This window comes from Mus pahari, chromosome 9 (assembly GCF_900095145.1).
Source record: "Mus pahari chromosome 9, PAHARI_EIJ_v1.1, whole genome shotgun sequence".
In the NCBI taxonomy this organism is placed as follows: domain Eukaryota; kingdom Metazoa; phylum Chordata; class Mammalia; order Rodentia; family Muridae; genus Mus; species Mus pahari.
In genome coordinates, this window is record NC_034598.1 from 89,909,252 (window position 1) to 89,936,138 (window position 26,887).

General features: G+C 40.3%; 1 protein-coding gene across 1 annotated transcript in view; it reads left to right on the forward strand.

Moving 5' to 3' along the window:
- Nucleotides 1-274: 274 nt before the first annotated feature.
- Nucleotides 275-26,887, forward strand: part of Cry1 (cryptochrome circadian regulator 1) — a 50,009-nt gene continuing 23,396 nt past the window's right edge. The window contains exons 1-2 of the mRNA XM_021204964.2: nucleotides 275-750; nucleotides 25,950-26,058. Coding sequence (XP_021060623.1) covers nucleotides 593-750; nucleotides 25,950-26,058 — 267 coding nt within the window. The 5' untranslated portion in view covers nucleotides 275-592. The remainder of the gene's footprint in view (nucleotides 751-25,949; nucleotides 26,059-26,887) is intronic.

Sequence of the window (26,887 nt, forward strand, 5' to 3'; positions counted from 1 at the left end):
CTGACGCGGCGGAGTCACCCGGGCAGCCTCGGGACCGGTGACCGGCCGGCGAGCGTCCCGCGGCCTGGAGCTCTAGCCCGCGCTCTCCGAGCTCGCTGCCCACTCCGGGGCGCACAGGCCGCGTCGCGCGGAGGCCGCGTGAGCTCGTGTCCGTCCGTGGAGGCCGTCTCGGGCGCGCCACCGTCTCCTCGAGGGCCGCCTCGGTTGGGCGAGGTTTCCGTGACGAGCCTCCCGGGGCTGCCGCGATCAGCTCGGGCCGTCGTGGCGGCTCGGGCCCCGCGCGCTCGCTTGCGCTCCGGAGGTCTCAGGCCCTGGAAGGTATGCGTGTCCTCCGGACGCTGGGCGCGGGCTCCTGAAGAACGTCGCGCGTGGATCCCGGCGCCTCGGCAGCCTCCATTCATCTGCCAGCTGCGCGCTCGCCGCCTCCGCGCCCCGCCTCGGCGTCGCCTCCTCCCGTCCCCTCTCTGCAGCCCTTTCCCCACTCCTCGGGTGAGGAGGTTCTCCTGGAAGCGTAGGTGTCGGTTATGAGCCCGGCTTCTCTCCCTTGAAGCTCTCGGTAGAGGAAGTCGGGGTGACCCGCCGCGCCCCGAGCATGGGGGTGAACGCCGTGCATTGGTTCCGAAAGGGACTCCGGCTCCACGACAACCCCGCCCTGAAAGAGTGCATCCAGGGCGCCGACACTATCCGCTGCGTCTACATCCTCGACCCCTGGTTCGCCGGCTCTTCCAACGTGGGCATCAACAGGTGGCGGTGAGTCCGAAGCGCTTGGGAAATCAATCGATCGCCGTGTGCGCGAATCGGGTGTCGATGCGTTAGTGTCAGATCTAAGATTTGGTTTTAGTCCAGGGACCGAATTGCCTACATCGTTAAAGAATTGTAGATGTGGTTAATATTAAATAGTACAGACTTAGTAGTAGAGATTACCGACGACCCTGAAACACTTTAGCTTTTACCGGTAAGTTATGTGTCTGTGATGATGGGAACGCCTTCTCTGATTTGCGAGAAATAACTAGGAGGAGAATTAAACACTCCCAGATCTTAATGGCCTTGATATCTTAGGCCTTCGAAAGGGTTGTAATCTTTAATGTTGACGTGTGTGTCTAGGTAACTCATAGTGTGGAGAAAAACCATTCATTTATTATAGCGGGCTCCGTATCCAGCTTTCTTCCCCCTTGAGGTTAGAGGAGGAAAAGCAAGGGAAAGAATTACCTGATTTCTCTTTGCTCAACTCTCTCTCTCAACTCCTCCTTGTGGTTGACAAGATAAAGCACAGTTTTTCTTTCGAGGCAAAGTATAATCCTTCTAGGGAATCGCCACTGGAAGAAATCCTCCGGACATTTTATGAGCTGTACCTGGGAAAACAGGATAGATGATTGTGTGGCAGAATGAAACGAAAGCATTAGTTCAGCTTATGTGCCAGCCATGTCTTTGCATATGAGGGATAGAGTTGTGAACGAGAAGTCTGCCCTCTTCAGGAATATGTCCAAGAAAAAATATGTATGTTGTCCTTTTGGAGATGAGAAGTGCTGAAAAAAAAAAAAAAAAAAGACAAGATAAACAGGAATAGGGATGGGGACACAATTTAAGACAATGTTAATTAGCTGGGGATGTAGCTCATGGGAGAGTTACCACAGCTAGGATGTGTGAGTGAGGTTCAATACTAGGAACCATGGGGAATATGTTGATTGGTATGGAAATAATGGAGAAAGTGGTCACAGATCTGAAGACACGGGATGCAGCTATCTAAGGGAAGAGCATTCCAGGAAAAGGTCCTGAGGCGAGAATGTGCTTGATCTCTGGAAGGGATGGCCAGCTAGGATAAGGAGCAAAGCCACTGGGGGAAGTACTAGGTGATGAAGTCAGTTGTGATGGGTCCAAGCTCCAGAGCTTTATGCACCGCCACTCAGGTCTGTGATTTTACCACAGGAGAGTGGAAATGACTACAGGGTTATTAACAGAGAAGTGACGTCATCTAACGTAAGTTAGAAAAAAGGCTTCTTTGGTTGGGATTCTGAGAACATGATGGATCAGGTATTGAAGCTGGACAAGAAGTGCGAAAACGCTTAGGAGACATTCATTTCCAAGTGCAGGCTTGGAGAGTGGCTTGCATGGATGTGCCAGCAAGTTGGTTGTGGGGTTGAGCAGAACAATAAGAGCTGTATCACTACAGTCAACAGGTGAAAACAGCCCACATGCCCATCAACTGATTAATGGAATTCGTGATGTGTATATCCATACACCAGTTTCTTACTTGGACATGAAGGAATGAGATATTGATAAATGCCATAAAATGTGTAGGTGAACCATGAGAGCATGTTAGCTGAAAGAAGCTAGTCATAAAACTTTATACTTTATGATTGTGCTTATATGAACTATCCACAATGGGCAAGTACACAGGGACAGAGAGCAGGTTAGTGGTGACTTAGTCCTGGGGAAACTGGGGGGTCAGGAGAGTATCTCTGTGAACACAGAGGTGATTAAAACTTCCTGGAAGGTTTTTGTCAAAAAACCTCCATATATATATATTAAACGGTGAGGTGTTTGTTTGTTTGTTTTGTTGTTGTTGTTTTTCAAGACAGGGTTTCTCTGTGCAGCTCTGGCTGTCCTGGAACTCACTCTGTAGACCAGGCTGGCCTCATACTCAGAAATCTGCCTGCCTCTGCCTCCCAAATGCTGGATTAAAGGCATACGCCACCATTGCCCAGCTAACTGTGAGCTTTAAGAAGTCTACTTATCTCTTTGAAACTTGGCCCAGATGTCACCTTTTTCCTGTGATATCATCATTATCTAGTGTAGGATGATAGAGACTTCTGAACTCAGAACCATTTGCTTGTCATTGCTTCTTAGACCTTCTTAGGAAGCTTTTGTAAATGAATATTTGGTGTCATTACTTGGTTTGGGCTGCTGTATCAGAACACCTTAGACTGAGTAATTTACAAATAAAAGACATATTTCTCTCAGTACTAGAGGCTGAGAAGTTTGCGATCGAAGCACTGGTACATCTGATACCTAGTAAGGGGATTTTACTTCATAGATACATGCTCTATATGTTCTTAGATTGTGGAGGAAATGAAAAGGTTCTTACAGGTCTGATCATGGGAATAATCACACTGGTGAGGGTAGAGTTCTAACTTGATTGTCCCATGATAGCATCACTTTGGAGATTAGGTTTTATCATAAGAATTCTGGGAATGGAAATGCAACATTCAGACCACAGCAGGTGTAATATCACATGTAAGACCTCTTAATCTACTAATGTACTAAGTAGTTAGTATTAATCTACTAATGTACTAAGAACTAAATTTACAAATGTGCCTGCATACTTACCTATTTTACCTTCTAGTATATGATTTCAATAAGAAACCTGTAGATCAGCTGGGCAGTGGTGGCGCATGCCTTTAATCCCAGCACTTAGAAGGCAGAGGTAGGCATATTTCTTGAGTTTGAGGCCAGCCTTGTCTACAGAGTGAGTTCCAGGACAGCCAGGGCTACACAGAGAAACCCTGTCTAAAAAAAAAAAAAAAAGCAGAAGAAGAACAAGAACAAGAACAAGAAGAAACATGTAGCTCATCTTTGATACACTTTACTAGTTTGATTATTTAACTTTATATCCATATATTTTCAAATGTCTCTAGTCTACAACTTCTGTCCTTACACATATTACTGAAAAACATAGCATATTTAAACCTTTAATTACCACAGTTGTTAGTTCTGTAGTTCTGTTCTCATTTTCTTAATAGGCAATTGGATTTTTTTCTTTTTTGGGTCTAAGGTTTGCTAACTGTTTTTCTATTTTGCTGGTCATTACTCAACATGATGATACACATCTGTAATCCCAGGGCTCAGGAGGGCAACCTGTACTCCATTGCAAGATGCTGTAGAAAGAAAGGAAGGGAAAGAAAAGGAAAGAAAGAAAGCAAGAAGAGAGGGATGAAGGGAGAGAGGTTGGACAGCCTCCTATAAAAATTATAAATAATAATACTATTAAAAAGAGTACCTTTACAAAAATCATGAGGCCCAGGGTCCACATAGTTTCATAGTTAGGTTTGTTGAGTGACTTTTCCCAGAGAGATGTAAAGTAACATCTCCTGACATCTCAGGAAGGGCAGTAACAGAACAAGGAAAGGATTCTATCCAGATCCCACCTGTTGGAGCATGGTCAAATCAGACAGCTGTGTCAGCAGGAAGTCCCACCCCAATCACTTAGAAAGAGGATGGCCCTGGTGAGGGTCTCATGAGCCTTGTGACTCCCTACTCTTTCTCCAGGAGGAGTGGTAATAGCCAGATCTTGTGAAGTCATGTGATGGTTTCAGTCTGATTTACAGTGATATAGCTAGACCTAACTCAGAGGAAACAGCAACACTACTGGAAGTACACTCATGTAAGCCATTGATAATTAAGTAGATCAAAGAAAAAAACCATTTCCAGAGATGTTGAAAACACTTAATAAAATCCATCATTCCTTCTTCATAAAAACTGGTTCTAAGTCAGAAATAAAAGGATACTTGGTGATATGGAAAAGGAACTCAAATCTCTTGCTTGGTGGGTAGGTAACATTAGAGGCTGTCAGGTCTGGAGCAGGATGAAAGCTCTGGCCTGCATCATCTGCATCATCTGCCAGAGGCGCTACGCAGTATAAGGAGCATAGAGATAGAGGAAGAAGGAGGGTTACTGCTAGTTTTAGATGAGATGACTATTTATATGGAGGTCAGAACAATTCAGGGTGTGGCTGGATACAGTATTTCTTAATCTAAGTTACAAAAAATTGGGGGTGATATATAGTTCAACAGTATCTGATTTATAAGGTTTCCTTTTCTTTGTTCTCCTTTAGGTTTGGGGATCACCTCTGAAGAGGGGGTGGAAAGGTGGTCAGAGCCAGAGGTCGTGGGTGTCTGCAGCAAAACAGTATTTGCTGTGCACAACAGTGCCTTACCCCATAGATAAGTTGAATTCATATGTAGAGACAATAATGTGTTGTATTCTTTGCCCAGACTCTGTTCTCTAATAGTGTGGGGTGACGGTGAAATAGTAGGACTTCACCAGTTGTAAGTATTCTTTAGGGTTCAGCAGAGTACAACTGAGTCTTTCCAGTAAGAAGAGAGAGTTCAAGGTCTTCCAAAGCTCTGTTACCTACTTCTGCCCATCGCCCTCCTTCTCTTTCCTCTATTTGTCCAAATGCTTCCCGAATTCTCTCCATTAATCTCAGCGCTGCTATCTTGCTGTTAGTCTTACCGTCTTCTCACAGGAGTGTCTAGGGGAAGCTCATTTCTTGAAAATGCAGTATGTAAACTCAAAAGTAATACATTTAAACAAAAACAAAATACTGTTGACGTGGATAACCTCTTTCTAATGTATATCCTTGAAAACAAAAATAAAAAATTGGTAAATTAAACTATGTAATCATATAAAAGTTGTACATGCCAATTATCAACTTGCCAAAGAAACCTTAGTGACATGCTAAGTGGTGACAGTGTGTGTAGTAAAGTGTGATGTCCTTAGCATACCGAGGCCTCCCCTGAGTCAGGCCATCTCACACCTTCTGTCCATCTAGAGTATAGCGTGGGCCACGTTGGCAGCCGTTTCGGCTTGAATGTATTCCATAGTGCTCATGTGTTGGATGGACACATGATCCTTGGTGTGGCGGTGTTGAGAGGTGACTCTTTAAGGGGTGACTAGATCAGAAGGAGTGTGATACTAAAAATGGATTTCCTTTCTTGTATTCCTGTTGCACGTCTTACACTTCCACCTTCTCCCATGGGATGAAAAGAGGCACTGGCCAGATTCTGGTTCCTGGATCTTGGACTTTCTGGACTGTGAGCAAAATTTCTATAAATTATGGGTTTCCCAGTTTTAGGTAATTCTTTTATAATTGTACAAAATGTCCAAAGATAGTAACTTTTTCTTAAAGACTTAACACAATGAATATTTTAGGCTTTGTAAACCATGAGTATTTCATATTTTTATTTTATATTCATGAATATTTTATGCAACCCTTTACAAATATAAAAATGGCTTTCAGGCCATATGTACTGGCTGGTTTTGTGTGACAACTTGATATAAGCTGGAGTTATCACACAGAAAGGAGCTTCAGTTGAGGAAATGCCTCCATGAGATCCAGCTGAAAGGCATTTTCTCAATTAGTGATCAAGGGGGGAGGGCCCTTGTGGGTGGGACCATCTCTGGGCTGGTAGTCTTGGGTTCTATAAGAGAGCAAGCTGAGCAAGCCAGAGGAGGCAAGCCAGTAAGTAACATCCCTCCATGACCTCTGCATCAGCTCCTGCTTCCTGACCTGCTTGAGTTCCAGTCCTGACATCCTTTTGTGATCAACAGCAATGTGGAAATGTAAGCTGAATAAACCCTTTCCTCCCCAACTTGGTTCTTGGTCATGATGTTTGTGCAGGAATAGAAACCCTGACTAAGATGCCATAGAAAAAGCAAACAGTGGATTGTATGTTTCCCTCCTATGGACTGTGACCTTAGGTAGTGTATTCTTTATTGAGTGCTTTTGGCTTTGAATTGTGTTTGTTTTTATTTATCTGATTTATCTTTGCCTTGCTTTTTTTCCTAAAGTGCTGGTTCCTCTTCCTGATCTTTCTTTCTTTGGGGGGAAGAGGGTGTCAGGATGTTATCCATATGCTGTATGGCTGAGCTACATCTCCAGCCTTCATTTTAATTTTCTAAGATAGTATCTCAGAGTTGCTGAGGTTTCCCTTGAACTTGGAATCCTCCTGCCTCAGCCATCCACGTAGCTGCAATTCCAGTCCTGTGCTACCAGGTTCAGCTTGAATGACTCTTGTATAGCACAGATGAATAACCTGCTTTGAATTTTTAACCTTTGATAGCAAAATATGATCTCTTTACATTTATTGTTATTGTTGACTTTAGAATTTTATGTTTGCCTTATTTCCTCCATATTTTTCTTCTTTATTTATTTTTATGTGAATTTTACTCTTTATTGGCCTTTATGGTAGACTGACAATTTTATATTTTTTTTACTTTTGTTCTACAAGGGGTTACTTTACATTTCTAACAATATATTTGGACCTAATTTTTTCTTTCATTTTATTTTGGGGGGGGGGGTGTTTCAAGACAGGATTTCTCTGTATAGCCCTGGCTGTCCTGGAACTCTAATGACCAGGCTGGCCTTGAACTCAGAAATCCATCTGCCTTTGCCTCCCAAGTGCTGGGATTAAAGGTGTGTGCCATCACTGCCCAGCTAATTTTTTCTTCTTAACAATTAAGAATTAAGCAGTGTCTTTGACCTTACCATCAGTAATATGAACCTAGTAATATAGTTTCTTTTCTATCTGCTGTCTCCAAATTTTTGGCCTATATTTTATTTCTTGAGTGTTTTCAGCAGTTACATTAAACTTCTATGGCCACATTCATCATAATTGTTTGGAATTGACTGAATTTTTAACTGTTTGATGACCACTATTTTATGTACCACTTTTTGATATTTTTGAGTCCCAGAAATTGCCTTAAATTATTTTCCTTTTCTCTGGATTTCTTTTTATTCTTTGCACACTGGAGGAAGCTAATCATTTGTTTGTTTTGAGATAGGGTCTTACTATAGCCAAAATGACGTAGTAACCCTCCTACCCTAGACTAAGTCTTGGATTATAGATATACACTACCCACCACTCTGGCTGTTCCTCGGATTTTTTAAATAAAATAGCCTTCTTTTTTTTTTTTTTTTTTTTTTTTTTTTTTTTTTTTTTTTCGAGACAGGGTTTCTCTGTATAGCCCTGGCTGTCTTGGAACTCACTCTATAGACCAGGCTGGACTTGAAATCAGAAATCCACCTGCCTCTGCCTCCCAAGTGCTGGGATTAAAGGCGTGCACCACCATGCCCGGCTAAATAAAATAGTCTTAAGATTTAGATGATCTCAGGGTCTTTAAAATAATAACTTGTTTTTTTATGAAAATACTCTTTATAACAGAAACCAAGCAAATCAAAATAGTACAAAGAGGCTTTTAAAAATCTATCAACTAGAAAGTGCATCTTAAGTATTGTGTAAATACTTTAAATATCTCTTTTTGCACATTTAAAGGTAGAAGTTTGAGTGAGAAATAAAGTTTGAATTGGGAAATACACGTGGGTTCATATTATGCATGCCATTAAAAAAAAGGATTTAATGGTGACACATACCTGTAATCCCAGCTCCTGGGAGTTGGAGACAAGAAGAGTTCAAGGTCATCCTTACTATATAAGGAATTTGAGTCTAGCCTGAGCCACACGAGATATTCAAAAAAAGCAGGAGATGCAGAAATGGCTCAGGAGTTAAAGTACTTGTTGCACAATCAGGTAGATCTGTGCTTAGATCTCCAGCTTCCCCAGCACTTGTGCATGAAGACAGCCGGCTACTGAGAGATTAGCCCAGGTTCAGTGCGAAAACCGATATTAAAAAATAAAGTGCTAGATGTGGTGGCGTAAGTCTTTAATCTTAGCTCTAAGAGGCAAAGGTAGGGGGAGCTCTGAGTTCATTGAGGCCAGCAGGGACACATAATAGAGAGACGTCTCTATTAAATAAATAAGGAGATGTAAAATCACCTGACCATGTACATGCACACACACACAAGCATGAACACACCTGTACACCACCTACCCACCCATACACACACACAACACGAGAGAGAGAGAGAGAGAGAGAGAGAGAGAGAGAGAGAGAGAGAGAGAGAGAGAAGCGCTAATTGAATTGAACATGAAGAAATAAGATCCAGGAATTGCTAAAGGGTTTAATGTATGTAAGTATCAGAATAATTGTTTTATTGAACTATAAAGTTAGTGTTAGTGTAGTCAGTAACATCCTCACTGTCTCAATTGCAGGGCAAGGTTAGTAGTAGAGCTCTTGCTCTTAGGTTTAGCGTTCATCACCACCACTAAGAAAAAGAGAGACAGAGACAGAGACAGACAGACAAAGAGACACACACAAACACACCCAAGTGGATACACATGAGGAGTTGTACTGTTAAAAATAATACCTGGGCAGTGGTGGTGCACATCTGTAATCCCAGCACTCAGGAGGCAGAGGCAAACTGATATCTCAGTTCAAGAGCAGCCTGGCAGCCTTGTCTACAGAGCAGGTTCCAGAACAACCTGGGCTACATAGAGAAACCGTGTCTCCAAACACCGAAAAAGAAAGAAAAGAATTCGCTTATTCCCTTAGCTACAGGGATACTTTGCAATATGTTCCCAGGTGCCTGCAAACACCACCAAATATAAAACCATATATATATATATTTATCAAGCACGATAGATATGTATATGCCTAAGAAGTTATTAGCAATAACTAATAATTTTAACAGTATAGTTCAATAAAAGTTATTTAAATCTGTGAGTTTCTGATACTTCTATTTAATGTTGGAGGCCTTACTTGACTGTAGGTAATTAAGAATATAGTGAAAGAAACAACTGATCAAGAAGAAGCTACCATAATTTATTGCTATTAAAGATGGGTTCCACATGAAAGTGGTAAAACTATCTAGAGACACAAAGCAGGCCAACAGGAGAGGGAAGGGTGGAAGATTGGTTGATTGATTTCTATAACTAGGTATTAAGAATGAGCCTGAGATACTTCTGAAATAAGACAGATTTATTTAGTAAGGGAGTCACAGACTATGCCATTTAACTCTCTGGTGTTACTTCATCGAGAGTAGAGACTACATCCCGTAGGCCTAGCATCTGAGAAGCTGAGACAGAGGGTCTTAAGAGTTTGAGGCCATCCTGGGTTATAAAGAGAAACCTTATCTCAAAAAAGGTGGCAGGGAGGCGGGGCAAGAAAGCAGGGGGTGGGGAAGAAAAAATAATGGAAACTTGTGTGTTCTTGGTTTTTCTCTTAGGATTATAAAATGACAGGGACAAAAGGGGCTTTAAATATTACTTGTCATTTTTAAAAAATCCTTTTTCACATCAAAGGGAAGAAAAGAGTTTATTCTATAGCCAAATATGAGTAATCTGGCCTGGGAATAGATTAAGTTGCCCCAAATACTATGTTTCACTGTGGAAGTTAATTACATGAGTTTTATTAGTTACAGAACAAATAGAGCCATTAATCAAGGAATTTAACAAGCACTGGTAGGGACTACACTAGACAGACTACAGCAGAGCAAAGAAGCTCCTTAGATGTTTCCTTGTAGCTGGTAATATCCTTGGCTTTTGGGTTGGTAGAGGCTGGTGGTCTGTTAAGAACACATTTTAAAGACCTCAGTAGTAATCATGTTCTTCCAGCAGACAGGCAGGCAATGAATGACTCTCAGAGGGACCAAAAATACCCTAAGATAATTTGTTTATGACCTATAACATATTTACTCTCCACAATCACACAGTTCAGTCATTTAGCCTTGTAAACATTAACACAGACTAAGCTACTTTTACCCTCTGGGGACTTCAACTTACACATCTTTACACAGTTTTACATCATGAATAAACCAAAGTGGTGTGCCTTACTGAGGATTGCCTCACTTTTCCACCTTAGGGTAGGGGTGGAGGGGCACAAACTCCAAAGCATATTACCTTTTGCATCTCTCTAATTTAATATTGTTCACACTTACTACTTTAGGCCAAAGGTCAGGGCAACTAGGTAGACTTCCTTCTAGAAATCAGTCTCAATGGGTGTGGTGACACATACCTGTAATCCCAGCACTTGGGCTGAGGCAGGAAATTACAAGCAAGGGACAAAAACATAGAACATAGAGCATATCTTTTACCACAGAAAATTCACTGATAACCCTCTTCTAGTCTTTTGAGGGTTTTAAAAAAATACATCTCCAGTTTCTGACCTACATCTGTCAATAATTACTTAGGGTGAGGCTTGGTGTTTATTTCATAAACTGCTCTTCCCCTACCCCAGTATGACCGTGACAAACACTGATTAGAACTATGACCTAGGGACTGGGGGTAGGCCAGTGAGTGAAAAGAGCCTGTGGAGCATGAAGACCTGAGTTCAGATCTGTAGCGCTCACATGAACAGCCAGATGTGTGTTGTGTCTGTACCCACATTGCTGTGGAGTGAAGAACTGAGACAAGGCAGGCAAATCTCTGGAACTACCGATGGCCAGCCTGCCATTCCTGTAGCTCTAGATTCGAAAAGAGATCTTGTCTCAAAAACTAAGACGGAAGAAACAGAACAAGACACCCCATGTTGATCTTTAACTTCTATACACATATTCCACATACACACAGTAAGTGAATAGCATTATTAGCAGGTTTTGCATTTAGAGTGTATTTTTTAAATTCCTAACACATGGAAGCTCTTAATTTCACTTGATTATGAGCAGATTCTCTCATCTTCAAGCTTTGGCCTATGAGAAAACTCACAGTGATAGGAAGAGGTTTTCTTCCATCATAGCTTTCTCATTATTCTCACTCATGATCGGATAGACGGACTTTATGTTTTTTAAATTGTTGTGTTATTTTGCTTCCCAATTTGCCAGTTTATCGATCTTAGTCTGCTTTATATTGCTATTATAAAACACTAGACACTGTACTTTATAAAGATGGGTTTATTTGTATCACAATTCCTCTAAATAACATGGTGCTGTCCTCACAGGTCGCCTGTTTTCCCTGCCCAGTCCTGAGTGAAGAGCAGACAGGGAAATGACCTCATGCAGAAGAGGCCAAGTTCTATAGAGGCTATGCCTTGTGATGGCCTGCTCTCATGGCGACCAACTTGATCTTAGGAGAGCTAAATCAATCCCCTCTAAAGGTGCGGTATCCAAGACTTAGTCGGTTACTTCTACCCCCCCCCCTTCTTTTTTCTTTCTGGTTGTTTGAGAAAGTTTCTCTGTGTAGCACGGCCATCCTGGAACTCCTCTGTAGACCAGGCTGGCCTCAAACTCACAGAGGTCTGCCTGCCTCTGCCACTACCACCAGAGCTGTGTTCACCACACAGCCTGGCCCTTTTTCATTTCTAGTAGTAGTTTTTATTTATGTCTTTTCTCTTTTTATCTTGACTAGATGTTAGTTAAAGATCTTTTGAGAACTAAAATTACTGTTCTTTTCTATTGGGGTTTGTTGTCGTTATTTCTTCCTTACTTCTTTACTGGTCTTAGGGATTGAACCCATGTCCTTGCACATGCTAGGCATCCATTCCAGCAGTGAGCTGTAGCCATGCTCTGTGTTCTTTATTCCTCCTTGCATGTCAGATCGTCACTTGGGATCACTTTCCTTTTATCTGGCCTGACTTTAGAGCTCACTGTAGTGGAGGATATAGGGGCAAATTCATCCTTTTGTCTGAAGGTACCGTAGTAGAATTCCATCATATTGCAAAACACTGAGAATCAACTAGAAAAGAAAGACATTTACTTTAGCTCATGGTTCCAGAGATTTCAGCTTATGTGGCCACATAGATTGGACCTAGGTCAGTGTCAAATGGCTTGGCAGGGAGCTGTGTTAGAGCAGTTTTTGGTGTCCTTATGGTGTCTAGGAAACCATAAGAGGGAGAAGAGGAGAGGAGGTCAGGTCACAAGTGTCCACTTGGTACTTAGTGGTCCTTCTATGACCAGGCCGCATCTCCAAAAACATTCTCCTGCCTTCCAGTAGTTCCACAAGTTGGTACTCAAGCATTTAGCATATGAGCTTTTGGTGGTCAAAAATATCCCTCCATTACCAGATCCCATCTTCCTTTACACTGTGGTATAGAATTTTAGAATAACACTTAAATTTTTTTTTCTTGAATACTAGAAGCTGTTGCTCCCAATATTAAATCTGTAAGAGCAACATACTATTTTTGTCTGGCTTTATTCCTTTTCTCTGATGTTATGCAATATTGTAAATGACAATTTGTGTGTTACTGTATGTTCTTTATGGGTACGTCCAGCTTTCTGAACCTGTGTGTTGCTGTCTTTTATCAGTTTAGAAAATGTTTCAGTTATTACCTTTTTCAATACATCCTTGAGATAATTGAGTCTGTCTGATATTGATAGACACTTTCTTTCTTTCTTTCTTTCTTTCTTTCTTTCTTTCTTTCTTTCTTTCTTTCTTTCTTTCTTTCTTTCTTTCTTTCTTTCTTTCTTTCTTTCTTTCTTTCTTTCTTTCTTTCTTTCTTTCTTTCTTTCTTTTGGTGTTTTGAGACAGGGTTTCTCTGTCTGTCTCTTCCTGTCTGTCCTGGAACTCACTCAGTAGACCAGGCTGGCCTCGAACTCAGAAATCCGCCTGCCTCTGCCTCCCAAGTGCTGGCATTAAAGGCGTGCGCCACCACGCCCGGCTTGATAGACACTTTCTAACATGCCAACTTTGTAACACTAGATATGTTGTTGTTGTTGTTGTTGTTGTTGTTTTCCTCTGTTGCCAGAGACCACATCAGTGTGTGATTCAGAATCATCTCTCCGTGAGTTTCTGGCAGATTGATGGATGGATAGTTAGTGGTATTATGTGGCTGTCACTCTTTGTAGTACTGTCCATATGAAGAAAGATCTTGGTCATTGGTCAGATATCAGCACACCTGAATAGTTAACATATGCTGGTTATGGAGGAGTTTTTTTAAGTAGAAATTTTTTTACTTTTATTAATCTCAAGAGCAGCCATTTGAAGTAAGACTGTTAGACTACAGAAAGCATCAGACCTAGATCTAGGACAGCATGCTTTAGACAGATGCTGTTTAGTTATATGTAAGTCCTCTAAAGCCTGCAAGTATATATTACACTTGATTTAGCCTGAGTTTGTGGAATCACACACAGGAGTGTCTAAAAATAGACAAGGAATATGATTTCTAGATTATAAATAGCTGTGGCTTTTGTTTTGTTTTGTTTTTTTCTTTTTTTAAGATCAAAGAGGAATAAGGAGATTCTAGTTCTTGATCTGTCCTCTTTATGAAACAAGAACCTCTGTAAAATTAAAATTATCCATTCCTTGAATGTTTAATAGAAATTTGTCTGTAAATCTGTGATTTCCTTGCACCCTTTTAACTATTGATTCTCACCCCCCACCCAGCCCTTTTTTTGAGACAGTCTCATGCAGGCCAGGCGGACCTTGAACTACTGGTCCTTCCGTTCCTGCCTTCAGAGTAGTGGGATTTAGGCATGCACTGCCGTGCCAGCTTTGCGTGTTTGTCGTATGCTTGGTTGTGTTATCCCGGATAGCCCCTACTTAATATACAGCCCCCATGGGTCAGTGTCTCAATGGTTCTCTTGCCTCTGTGTGCCACCACCCCTGATGTCAGTATTCTCAGTAGCTACTAGGGTCATTTCATGCATTGCTTTTGCACTTGAGTCCATTTTGGTAAACTTGGTATTTCTTCACGTCATGTGTGGTCAGGAACTTCATCTTAAGTTTTTTATTTTTGTTTACATGAACTGTGTGTGTGTGTGTGTGTGTGTGTGTGTGNGAGAGAGAGAGAGAGAGAGAGAGACAGAGACAGAGACAGAGACAGAGACAGAGACAGAGACAGAGACATATGTATGTGGAGGCCAGAGGCCAATGTTGAATGTCTTTTAACATTATTTTCCACTTTACTTTTTGAGACAGGGTCTTAGTGAGTTTACTAATTGAGTTAAACAGGGTGATTAGCAAGCCCCAGGGATCTTGTCTCCACCTCCACAGCATTGGAATTGTAGACACACAGTACTGTGCCAGACTTTTACATAGATACTGGGAATCAGCATGAGGTCTCCATGTCTGCTGATAAGCCATCTCCCACATAAGTTTTTAATTTATTTGCATAACATTTCTTCATACTGTCTAATAATTTAAAGCCATCAGGGTCTGAGAGTATGCCTTCCCTTCCTTAATATTGCTTATTTTGCTCTGTCTAATTTTCTTAATCAGTCTTACCAGAAGTTTACATGTTTTCTTTTATTTTACTTTATTTGGTTTTTTGAGACAAGGTCTCACTCACTCTGTAGCCTAGGCTGGCCTAGTAACTGTCCTGACTCAGCTGCCCAAGTACTGGGATTGTAGACATACCATACTTTTTATATTATTTTTATATTCCTGCTTACATTACTTTCTCTAAATGATAACTTTGACCTTTTTCTATTATGAACTTGTGTTCTGTTTTCACATCATTATAATTTCCTTTTTCTACTTTTTTAGGGGTTCCTGCTGTTTTTCTAACTTAATTTAAAGTCTTCTTTCTAGTAAGTATTTAACCCAATATATTTCCTTCTAAGTTCCTGTGTGGTTTAGGCATTGGGTTGTGTGTTCCCCAAAGTTCCATGGCTGACGAATCCACAAGTGGGTGCTGTTGTGAGGTGGTGGACCCTAGGGGAGGTGGAGTCTCTTAGGAAGTGTGGTCCTTAATGTGCTCTCAAAGGGGACAGAGGGGCCACACCCATCCTTTCATTCTTTCTGCTTCCCAGCTACAGATGTGACTCATTTCCCTCCAGTCTCACCATTACCTGTGGCACAGAGGTCATCCAACCTATATTCCAACCTCCAAAATTACGATCTAGATTCATTATTGCTCTTGATAAAGTTAGTTATCTCAGGCATTTTATTGTAGTAAGGCAGGACTGACTAACAGGGCCACTTTTCTACAAGGTTTAGCCTTGTCCTCACTGTTTTTCAGCTCTTTGCATTTCCAAAGTCATTATCTTCATGGCTTCACAGCCCCTCTCCAGGTTTCTTGTTGTTTTCTTTTTCTTTCTTTAAACTCTTCCCTTCCCACAAAAGCCTGCCTAAATCTTTCTCCTTGTTACCTTGCTTAAGATACAAGTGTTTCTTGAATTAGTACTTTACATGGGTTATAAAAAGTTCTCAAATGTTTTCAGAACAAGTGGAGCTCAAGTTACTCTCCTATTTTGTGATTGATTTACAGTGGAAATTTTGGTGGGATTTCTTTGGAGTATGTATTCAAGTTAAGAATCTGAAAGGATTTGTTATTTGTAGGGGATGCTGGGAATCACATGTGTTTCTACTTGCAGGGGAGGGGGCATGAGAAGGCATATAGAGAGATTAGCTATCTCAGATTAATACAAACCTGGCATTACTTTAAATGCAGTGCCCTGCTGGAAAGTGTTTTCCATCTTGTAAATTCCTTGAATTTTCAATGAGACAATACATTCTCAGGGCAGATATTTGTCAGTAAAATATATTTTGAATTATTTTAGATATATAGACAGTGTGCACACAGAAAACTCCTAAACAATCTCTGGTTCCCTCTAATATTAATACATCTTTTTTGCCAAAACAGAGTCTACATTAGTCACTAAAGTCTAGACATTATTCAGATTTCACTATTTTTTCTGTTCTAGAATTCCATATAAAGTATAACATTGGATATAGTAAATATTCCTTTCATTTTTTTTGTAACTGTTTCTCAGGATTTTCATACATTTTATGACCTTCATGGCTCTGAATATTGTTTCTCTATTTTGAAAAATGAACCTAAGTTTGGGCTTGTCCGATTTTTTCCATGATTAGACTAGAGTCATAGGATTGGAAAATGTCCCTATTAAAATGGTCTTCTTTGGACTGGAGAGATGGCTCAGTGGTTAAGAGCACTGGAGCTCTTGCAGAGAACCCAGGTTCAGTTCCCAGTGCTGACATGGGAGTTCATACTATCTGTCACCCCAGTTCCAGGAGATCCAGTGCCCTTTTTTGATCCCCTGGACACCAGGCATGCACATAGTATACCCATACATGCAGACACACCCTCACGCATACAAGAGAAAACTCCTACTGCAGTGGTCTCCTGTCACCTCCCCTCAGAGTGTGTGACACTGACGTGATTTAGTGTGGTTTGCATTCTCTGATCAGGGTTTACTGTGAGCGTGCCACTGTTGCCCATGTAAATTTGATGTTTTACTTTTTCCACTCAAGGGTAAACTTTATATCCTTCCAAGGCGGGGAAGAAGCAGGCAGTATTTTACACTGACTTATTCTGTAACTTCATATTTGTCATATTTACATTTGAATTGGGAATGAAGCTTTTGGAAGCTCTGACTAGAGAAGGAGGGTCTATTATTAGCTTCCTTACTCTGATGAGCCTTGGGCTTTTTTTTTTTTTCTGTCTTCCTTAACCTGGATTAAGCTCAAGTTTTCCAGGGCTTTGTAGAAATCCTCAGGCTAATGCTGACTCTAGCACCCTGCTTTTAGAGCAGCCTAGGGAATTATTTTAAGAAATGTTCAGTTCTGTTGTTTGTGAGCTTGTTAGCTATTTTTGTTAGAGTATCTTAATCCATTGTACTATCAACAAGGTTAGTAAAAGGCTTCATTTGGCATTAAAGTTTAATACATTTTAAAGTGGTAAAACTTGAGGGATGTGCACATTATTTTAGAAAGTATGATGCTTAATATAGTCATGTTTTTCAATAACATTTCTCCCACCATTCTCTGCATTTATGAGTGTTCTTGACTTAGGCATGTTGTTTTCTCTGATTGCCTTGCTTTTCTTTTCTTTTCTTTTCTTTTCTTTTCTTTTCTTTTCTTTTCTTTTCTTTTTTGGTTTTTCAAGACAGGGTTTCTCTGTATATCCTTGGCTGTCCTGGAACTCANTTTGTAGATCAGGCTGGCCTTGAACTCAGAAATCCGCCTGCCTTTGCCTCCTGAGTGCTGGGATTAAAGGCGTGCACCACCACGCCCGGCCTGATTGCCTTTCTTGATTGATTGACCCGAAAGATCCTTTCCTACCCCAGCACACACTCAGGTTTCTTCTGTGAGCAGAAACACCTCGGTGGATCTGAGAGTGAAGAATCAGGACCTTCGGAATCCCTAGAGTCTGGGAGGAGCTTGTTTCCATCGAATGACTGAAGGTCTTCACCCCTATTTACTCAACCCATTGTGTCTTAGGCATTGTTGAAGTGTCGATCTCTGGCTTGTGACACTATTGAAAGCCTTGTAGACCATGATGTGTTTTTGTAAGTGGCTTAGTCCAGATTCATGCATTGGTGGCATTAATGGGAAATAGTAGAAACAAGGACGTGGGGCCTAGTTGGAAGAAGTACCTAGTAGAGCGGGGTGAGCCGCCCCAAAGAGATAGGTCTTTTCATTCTGACTGCCTCCCTCCCCCAGGAGGCGGGCCCTTTTGTTTCACCTCATGCTCCCTACCATTATGCTCTAACTTAAGCAAAACACCCGTGGACTGAACTGAAATCTGGAACTGTGGGCTATGATGCAGCAGTCCTCGTGTGAGTTCCTTTTGCACAGAAGGAAAAGTGAACTGATGTAGTTCGTGCTCACCCCACTGTGGGGGGAAGAGAGCGGCTCCAGTCAGCCTTGTATCCAAAGCTGCCTCATTAGTTTTTTTCTAAAACATTTTATTGTAATAATTCATGGGGAAAAGATACAGATATCCATGCTGATTAAGCCAATTAAAAATGATGAGTCGCTTTTTAGCCAGGAACCAAAAGCAGGTTCATGCCTCAGAGTCTCTTGGTGCCTAAGCTCAGGGATTGAGCATTTTAAAAAGCAAAACCCACAAAGAACATAATTTATATTAGAGTTAGGTGAGGGTCAGAGTAACCTTGAAATGTTTATTCCTGGAAGAGCATAGTAATTATTTCAGACATGACGGTTATCTTTGACATATACTTTCTTTAGTTATTTTAGTTTACAATAATTGCTTGTTTAATACATCTGGACTATGGTCAAGGTCAAGGCAGATGTGACCATCCAATGGGTAGAGGTCCCAAATGGAGTCAGGACAAGGTAGCACTATATTATTGCATGCTCTATAGAAAAGCAGTGTTAGCCGGGCGTGGTGATGCACACCTTTAATGCCAGCACTCGGGAGGCAGAGGCAGGCGGATTTCTGAGTTCGAGGCTAGCCTGGTCTACAGAGTGAGTTCCAGGACAGCCAGGGCTACACAGAGAAACCCTGTCTTGAAAAACCAAAAAAAAAANAAGAAAGAAAGAAAAGAAAAAGAAAAGCATTGTTATATAATACAGAGGGCACAGCTTTGGAGTCAGACATATTCATATTAAATTCTTTGATGTTTTGGTTATAAATGTAGCCTTTAACTGCTGAGCCATCTTTTTAGCCCTTAAATCTAAATATTTTTACATTTATTCGTGTGTGTACGTCTGCACACATACATGCATGCGTAGGCTTGCACGTGTGTGTGTGTGTGTGTGTGTGTGTGTGTGTGCATACATTACATAGTCTATGTTTGGATACCTGAGAATGACTACAGGAATCTAGTCTCTCCTTTTACCATGTGTATCCCAGGGGTTGGACTCAGGTCTTCAGGCTGGGTGGCAAGTGCCTCTACCTCCTGAGCCATCCCACTAGCCAAATTAAAATTCTTATTTCATTTCATAGCTGAGTTTCAGAAAATGTACATAATAAGTTTTTTGACTCTGTAGTTTTTTTTAATATGATAAAGAAAGGGTTGTATACCTTTGTGCCTATAAAAATAGACATGCACCAAATATTCTTTTCCTATCCTACTTCAGCATTGACTATTAAGTCAAGCTTTAAAATCCTTTTCATGACATAATTGATTCGTTTGGTGATTGAGTAGGTAGATAATCTATAACACTTCTGCTATATTCAGGAATTGTGTGGGCACTGGGAAGTGCTAAGCTTGGCCTTACTCAGAACTCGCTGGCCAGTGGCTAGTCCTTCTCCGTCTCTTTCTCCACACCATTGAAATGTATAGCTAGTCAAAGGTTCTTTACCGTCGCTGTATCCTTGAGTTTTTAATATCTTCCCTACCTTAGAGAAGGAGGAAAAGACAAGAAATGCTTTCTTACTTCTGCTTTTTCATTGTGTGTCAGTATTGCCCATTTTGTGCTACACGATTGTCTTTTATCCTAGAATGATGTAACAGTTTCTGTATATGGTGCACATGTTCAAGAACCTTTCCTAGCTCTGTGGACATTACAACATCACAGTTTTAGCCCTCATAAACTGGTGGATGAAGTTAGTTATCACTCCTTGGAAGGAAGGCATTTTAGAATTGTTCTGAGGCAGTTTTAGTTGTTAAAATGGCTGAAGGAAGCTAGAGGACCTGGAGAGGCAGAAGTGGGACACTGTCCTTAGTGTACCTGTGGTGCCTCAGACGGTAAGGTGTAGCCTTAGACTTGAGTCCAGAACAGAGTTTCTCATCTTCTGAATGGAAGTCCAAATTCATTTTGTATCAAGCCAGGGGTATTGAAATACTACTTTAGAGATTTTCTGGGTTCACTTACTACCTGTGCGCATCCAGAGAAGCCTCAGAACTTCAATAAGTCATGCTTATTGCCCCAGTGAGCCATATCACCAACAACAGCAGGGCTCATCCCATTTGAGATACCCAGTGACACAACTTCACCAGTCTGCTGGGTTTGCAACCTTTGAATTTAAAATTTTTTATATAATGTCTTATTTTTTCAGTCACGGTCTTGCTGAGTTTGCCAGGTGGCATTGAGTTTAGATACTCCTATGTCAGTCACCTAAGGATTCTAGAATGCTAGAATACAGATGTGCACTGCCAGGCCTGGCCTTCAGGTTTTTGCATTACTTCTTTAATTTCTTAATTTTTGATGTTTGAGAACTGAACCTAGAGCCTTGACCATGCTAAGTGAGTGTTCTACTGTTGGACTGCGCACATAATCATTTTCTTGGGTCACACCTGAACAACCACACTAAAAGCCCTGTTCTGCCTCTGTTGGTTTCTTTGGAAGGGGTTGTGAGAAGGTTACCTATAAATTTTGTTTTGGATTTTAAACAAAGCATTGCAAAACATTTGTTATAAAAACAACTTTTTGTTCTGCTCTGTCTCTGGATCTGTGCTTTTAATTCTGAGCCTGACAAGTGCAGAGTTCCCCTTCGTGATGTGTGTGCTTCATCTGGATTCGATGCCTGAGTATTGGCTGCTAAGAAAATGTATATCACAGTTGACAGAGTAAATGAAAGCACTGAGAGTTTGCTAGAAATTTTAAAAATGGAACATATAAAAACCTTATTCCATACTTAGAGACACACAAATTGCTATTCATAGTTTTAAAATCTCTAATTAAATACTTTGGGGTATGGCTGAAAAACCTTTTCTTTTTTATTATTTATGATAGTAGGTCCACATCTTTTTTTTTTCCATATGTACAGATTTTAATGATTTTAGTATATATTCTTTAAGTCAGGTCTCTAGGGTCAACACTGTATGGTTTGGGTTTAGAAAGTCTAAGAGTAGTCTCCACTGATGACATTGTATGACAGTGTAGAAACTGGCATAGGACAGATGGCTGTTATATGAATTCATAATGTCTTGTTTTCAGTAGCAGTGGGATTATGTTGTATCTTGCCATTGCCTTTTTCAGACTATTTTATAGACAGAACTAGAAATACTAGTTATATAAGCTGTCCTAGCACAGACTAGAAAGTAGGTCATTGTGATGGGAGTATGCTAAACCACCCACTGGTTGCTATAGCGATGACCTACTTTAGAAACTATTTCTGTTGATTCATGTTGAAATCATCTTTTGGAAGTGGCATAAGGAAGTTACTACATGTACGTTTTTATAGTAGTAAAAGGTAGTGATTTCTAGAGGAAAATTCCTTAAAATGTTTAAAATGAAGAAGTGCATTAATCTCTTCATTTCTGAGTGGTTCATTCAGTATTGTAATTAAGTTGTGCTTCTATACATTAAGGATTGTAGTGAGTTTTACTATCATTTGGCCTATTTAAAAACCATTCTATTGTTTTATTAGCCAGACCTTCAAATGGGAGTACATGACTGCAGTGTATGCCAAATTTGCCTGTTCAGTGTGGAATGATGTTTTAAGACACATCTTTATAATATATGAATGTTGAGATGATATTCTCTGGAGCACACAATCTGAACTCTGAGTGATCCCATTCTAAATTGAGGGCAAAGGACAAAGGGTTAGATTTTGTATAGCTTTCAAATAATAGTTTTATTTATCACTAAAAAGAAATTTCACTGAGCAGTGACTTGATACTTTGAACCTACACTATTGAAGGTTTATTTTTCTGTAGTACTATCACAGAATCACAGGCTTTAAGATTAGTCAATTTTGAGTTTTTATTGTATAGTACCTTTTAAATAAATAGATATTTATATTAGCATTGGCTTTGTCACCGAGGGAAATCAAACCTTGGCTTACAGTCGCATTCAGGGAAAGGTACACATTTAGTGAGATTCTGGATAAGCTGAGCATCCCACTAATTCAGTCTTTCCTACTGTCATGCCCAAGTATTTACATATATAAATACATGTGATTTTGTTTTCAAAAACAGGTATTATACCCTTTTTTCCTATCTTTTTTTAAGGCGGGTCATGTGGGTCTGCTATAGCCCCTGAACTTGGGGTCCTCCTGCTCCACATCTTGAGTAATTGAATTATGAGTTTATACTTCCCCGCTCACCTTAAGAATAGAAATTATTCTGAAGGAAAAGTAACAATAACTTATATTTAATGGATTTTAGCCATTGTACTACTAGTTGGTTTTATGTGTTTCTAATCCCCTCAAAAGCTATGGAAAACAAGCCCACTAGCATCTTATCCTACTTCAGGTCTTTCAGTAGACTGTGCAAGGCCTGTGATGAGATTTACCAGATGTAGAAACTAAAACAGACACAAAACAGACACAGGCACTTAATATGAAATCCACAGAAACTAGTGGGGGGGGGTGTGTGTGTCTATGTATATGTATACATGTGTACACATGCTTGTATGCAGTTGTGTGTGCTGTAAGAAATAAATTGAATTTCCTCTAGGACTAAATACATTCTCCTCTGACAGTTGAGAGAATAGAGAAAGTACCTTCAACTCTAAGACAAGACAATAAGATATAACCTTGAGATAGGAATTGGCAAAATTATTTCAGACTGAAGAAAAGAACAGATCACAGAGTAGTAGCTTGGTACAGAGGAGCAGCAGGGAGCAGGGAGAGATCATTGGATGGCAGCTGAGAACATACTTTGCTCTTTACTATATAAGGAGTGAGTTTTGAAGACCTTTGTACAAGATCACATGTCTCACAGTGATTTGATGATGCACTGGATTATGGTGATAGAGGTTGTTGGTAGGTAGATCTATTTTAAGACACTGCAGCAAATACAAGCAAGAGATAAAACTAGAATTATTGTAGTAAAAATAGAAGTCGGTAGCAAGGAGGAAACTGAAAACTATTAAATAACACATACTAGTGCTCACCATGTACAGGGACTGCTCTGTGAGCCCCACATGTGTGAACTGATTCTGCTCTCATGAAAATGTCTATGATACGGGTCCTATATATACTTCAATTTTATAGGCAGGGAAATTCAAGGTTTTTCACAAGTGCAGATATGATCCCACCTTTTCTACTCTGAAGGAATGTGTGCTGGTTGCCAATTCTGAGATTTTTTTTTTAAATGAAGCTGTATGTCCATTTTTATCTCTAACCAAAACTTCATTTCTCAAGGGTAGATATAATAAGTTCCTTGGTAACTTTCCAGTTACGTGTGCACATCTAAACATAAATTGACACATGTAGTATAAATTTTATTTGATCAAAGAAAAGTTCTTGTAGGTGTGTGAATATGAATTCATGTGCATGATGTTCATCTATACTTGGTTGTTCATCTTATAAACTAGTTATATCCTTTTGGTGCTGTCTTTTCCACCTTACCTCTTATAGACATGGCTCCATGATTAAGTTTAGTATGAAAAGCTCTTCTTGCGAGTTTCATTAGAAAACTGGACTTAGTGATAACAGCAAGGATTCAGAGACGACCTCTGCCTTTGATTTGCTCTACAGGACATGTGAGCTTCATGCTGTTTCTACTTAAACAAGCTAGTTCATTCTGTTTCTTTTACCAAAATGTTATTTGATCTTTATTAACATCTAAGCTATCTCAAATATACCTTGCCCAGAGGTGAGCTTGAGACTAGTTAAAAGCACTGCACAATTCTGAGGACTAGAATTCAGATCCTAGCAAACACCTAGCAAGCCTGGTGCCCCTCAAATGCCAGGAATACTAGTGCTTTAGAGAAGCAAAGCAGGATTGTTGAGGCTTGCTGTCTGCCAGTATAGCCGGGTTAAATGTGAGCTCCAGGTTCAGGGAGAGACCCAGCCTCAGAGGAATAGGTGGAGAGTTATAGAGGAGAGTATCTGACCCTTTCCTGTCCTCCGGTGATATGCACAGGCACTCCTCACCACACAAACACCAGCACACACACACACACCAACACACACACACACACACAAACATGAATATTCACCCTTTCAGCCACACATTGAAATAAATAATCTTTAACAACTAATTTTTGAAAATAAAATACCTCTTTTGGGCTACAGCTGCTGAACTGAGAGAGTGCTTGCCTCACATGTGAGAAATACTGGAGTCAGTCTCTGCACCATATAAAGAAACCTAGCACAGTGACACATAATTAGAATCCCAGAACTCAGGATCAGAAGTTTAAGGCCAACCTTGACTTTATAGCAAACTCAAGGCTAGCCTGAACTACACAAGACCATGTGTCTTGTCCCCACACCCCCAAACAGTCTTGCTAAGAAAGCACATGAAGTCCCACGAGTGCCCATAAACACTTGTCACTTATTAGAGGGTGCACACTTGTGCATACTACTAGGAGCCTCACATGCTTTTGTGTCCGTGTGCGTCTACTAACAGCAGCCTTCTCTCAAAACAGACACTGTAGTAGTGAGTCGGAGTGGGGTTCAGGGATAGTTAAGATAGAAAAGAGAATGATGTTTTATTTCTGTTTGTTTAACAAAACCGTGAGACTTCCTACGATGAAATGATGACCCTCAAAGCTATGGAGAAGGCACCTGCTAAAGGAGGAGCATGTCAGACAGAACTTACGTCACTAATAGCTACAGCTATAGTCATAGCAGCAAGACTCTGGAGTGCTGGTGGCGTGAGCATAAGGAAAGCACAGGACACTATTCGGACCCTTGGGACAGTGCTGTGTGGTGCAGCCCTGAGAGGACAGAAACAGTCTCCTCCGTGCTGCTAGTGTGGAGACTGCTGCCCTTGAAGACTGGACATGTGGCTGGTCTGCTCAACTCTGGTTACCTACTGGATCTGCATGTCTGGGTGTTTTTCCTCACAGTTACTTCCCAATGAGAATGTAGCTTGTGGGAAAGGCAAACAAATAAGAACGTGGAAGAAATAAGGTAGACACAAATTGAGATCTGCCCCTGAGAGGAACAGAATCAGGGTGGAGTTAACTGGACAGACAGACTGCACTCCAGAGCAGGCATCCCTTTGGATTTGTTCCTGGGAAAGGCTGTTCCCCACGATAGGACACACACAGTAAGCAGTCTTCCCTACTGCTCCAGAAGTTTCCCCAATGTCTCTCATGTAAACCTCATTTCTGCTTACCTCACTGACAAGGTCAGTGTAGTCTCTCCCACTTCGTGAAACTCAATCTAGTATTCTCCACAGTCAAGAGATAATGTCATATGATTTAGTGTCTATTTGTTTCTTTTTCTTAATTCAGAAAAGGACGTTGTGGTTTCTCTCACTTAAGTGATTGTGATATTCTCTAGAAAAATATTCATTCTTGTTTGTTTGCTTGCTTGCTTTATTTTCTGAATCAGAATTTCATGTATGTCTGGCTGACCCCAAGCTTGTTGCCTAACTGAGGCTGACCTTGAATTTGAGGCCCTGCAGCCATCTTCAACTGTGTGATTACTGCTGTGATCCCTGGTGTGTAGCACCACACCCCAGACTCAAGTGTTCAGTTTCCCAGTAGAATGCTTCCATTTTTCCCAATAAAAGATACTCTAGATTTTTCAAAGTGACTTTTTTATAAGAAAAATTAACTTTATTAGGTTTGAACAATGAAATTAGTTCATTTAATTGATGTAATTTTTGTTTACAAGTTAAATTTTACTAGCTTATTTAAATGAAAGTTAGTGATTTCATTCAAGACTTGCTTAAAATATTGGAAATTGTGATGTATTAAAAAACTTTTAAGTATGGTTTCTTAAAATACTAAGCTACCAGTAAATAGAATGACAAATTAGCATTTACACGTGTAGAATAATCCAATGTTACAGTATTTCATACCTTTTAAATGTGTATCTTAAAGAGTTACAATATTTTTTCTCTAGATTTTTGCTTCAGTGTCTTGAGGATCTTGATGCCAATCTACGAAAATTAAATTCTCGTCTGTTTGTGATTCGGGGACAGCCAGCTGATGTATTTCCCAGGCTTTTCAAGGTAATTTGAAAAATATATGCATAAACAACTGTTTTTTGCTAGAGAAAATAAAATACTTGGTAAATAAACATATTTGGTTAACAGTCAACACATTTGGTAAATAAATGATGAGAGCATAGGAAATAGTATTTTAAAATAAAAACATTTGGTCAGGTGGTAGTGGCACACACCTTTAATCCTAGCACTTGTGGGACAAAGGCAGGCAGAGCTCTGAGTTCAAGGACAGCCAGGGCTACACAGAGAAACTCTGTCTTAAAAAAATAAAAAAATAAAATTGAAGCTCTTTTCTTCAGTGAAAATGCCAATAATAAAATTAGACAGTAGAGAAAACTTCAGAAGACAAGTTCCTTCTTCAACCTGTGACTGACTACCTCTCCCCGCAGAGCAGCAGTTAGTCACTTTATGTACATAGAAACACCCTTCATATGAACAAGAGTTTGAGAGTTTAGATATCCATGCTTGTGTCTGTGTTAACTATTCTCTGCTTTAGCCATCAGATGAGAACATGTTATGCACTACTTTCTGTTTCATGCTTTATTCACATGCTGGAAATCATATTATATCCTGAGTCTTTTATAGAGTTCTATTGTAGTAACATGAATAGCTGTATTATTATTTCTTTTGCTGGTTTCCTATTGAATGTTTGGCTATCTTCATTTAGGTCTCTTGCTAATATAAGTATTGCCAGTGAACATCTTTGTTCACATATATGTTCCTTCTGAGATAATTTTTTAAAGATTTATTTTTTTTATTATGTATACAATGTTCTCCCTGCATGTATGCTTGCATACCAGAAGAGGGCACCAGAACGCATTATAGATGGTTATGA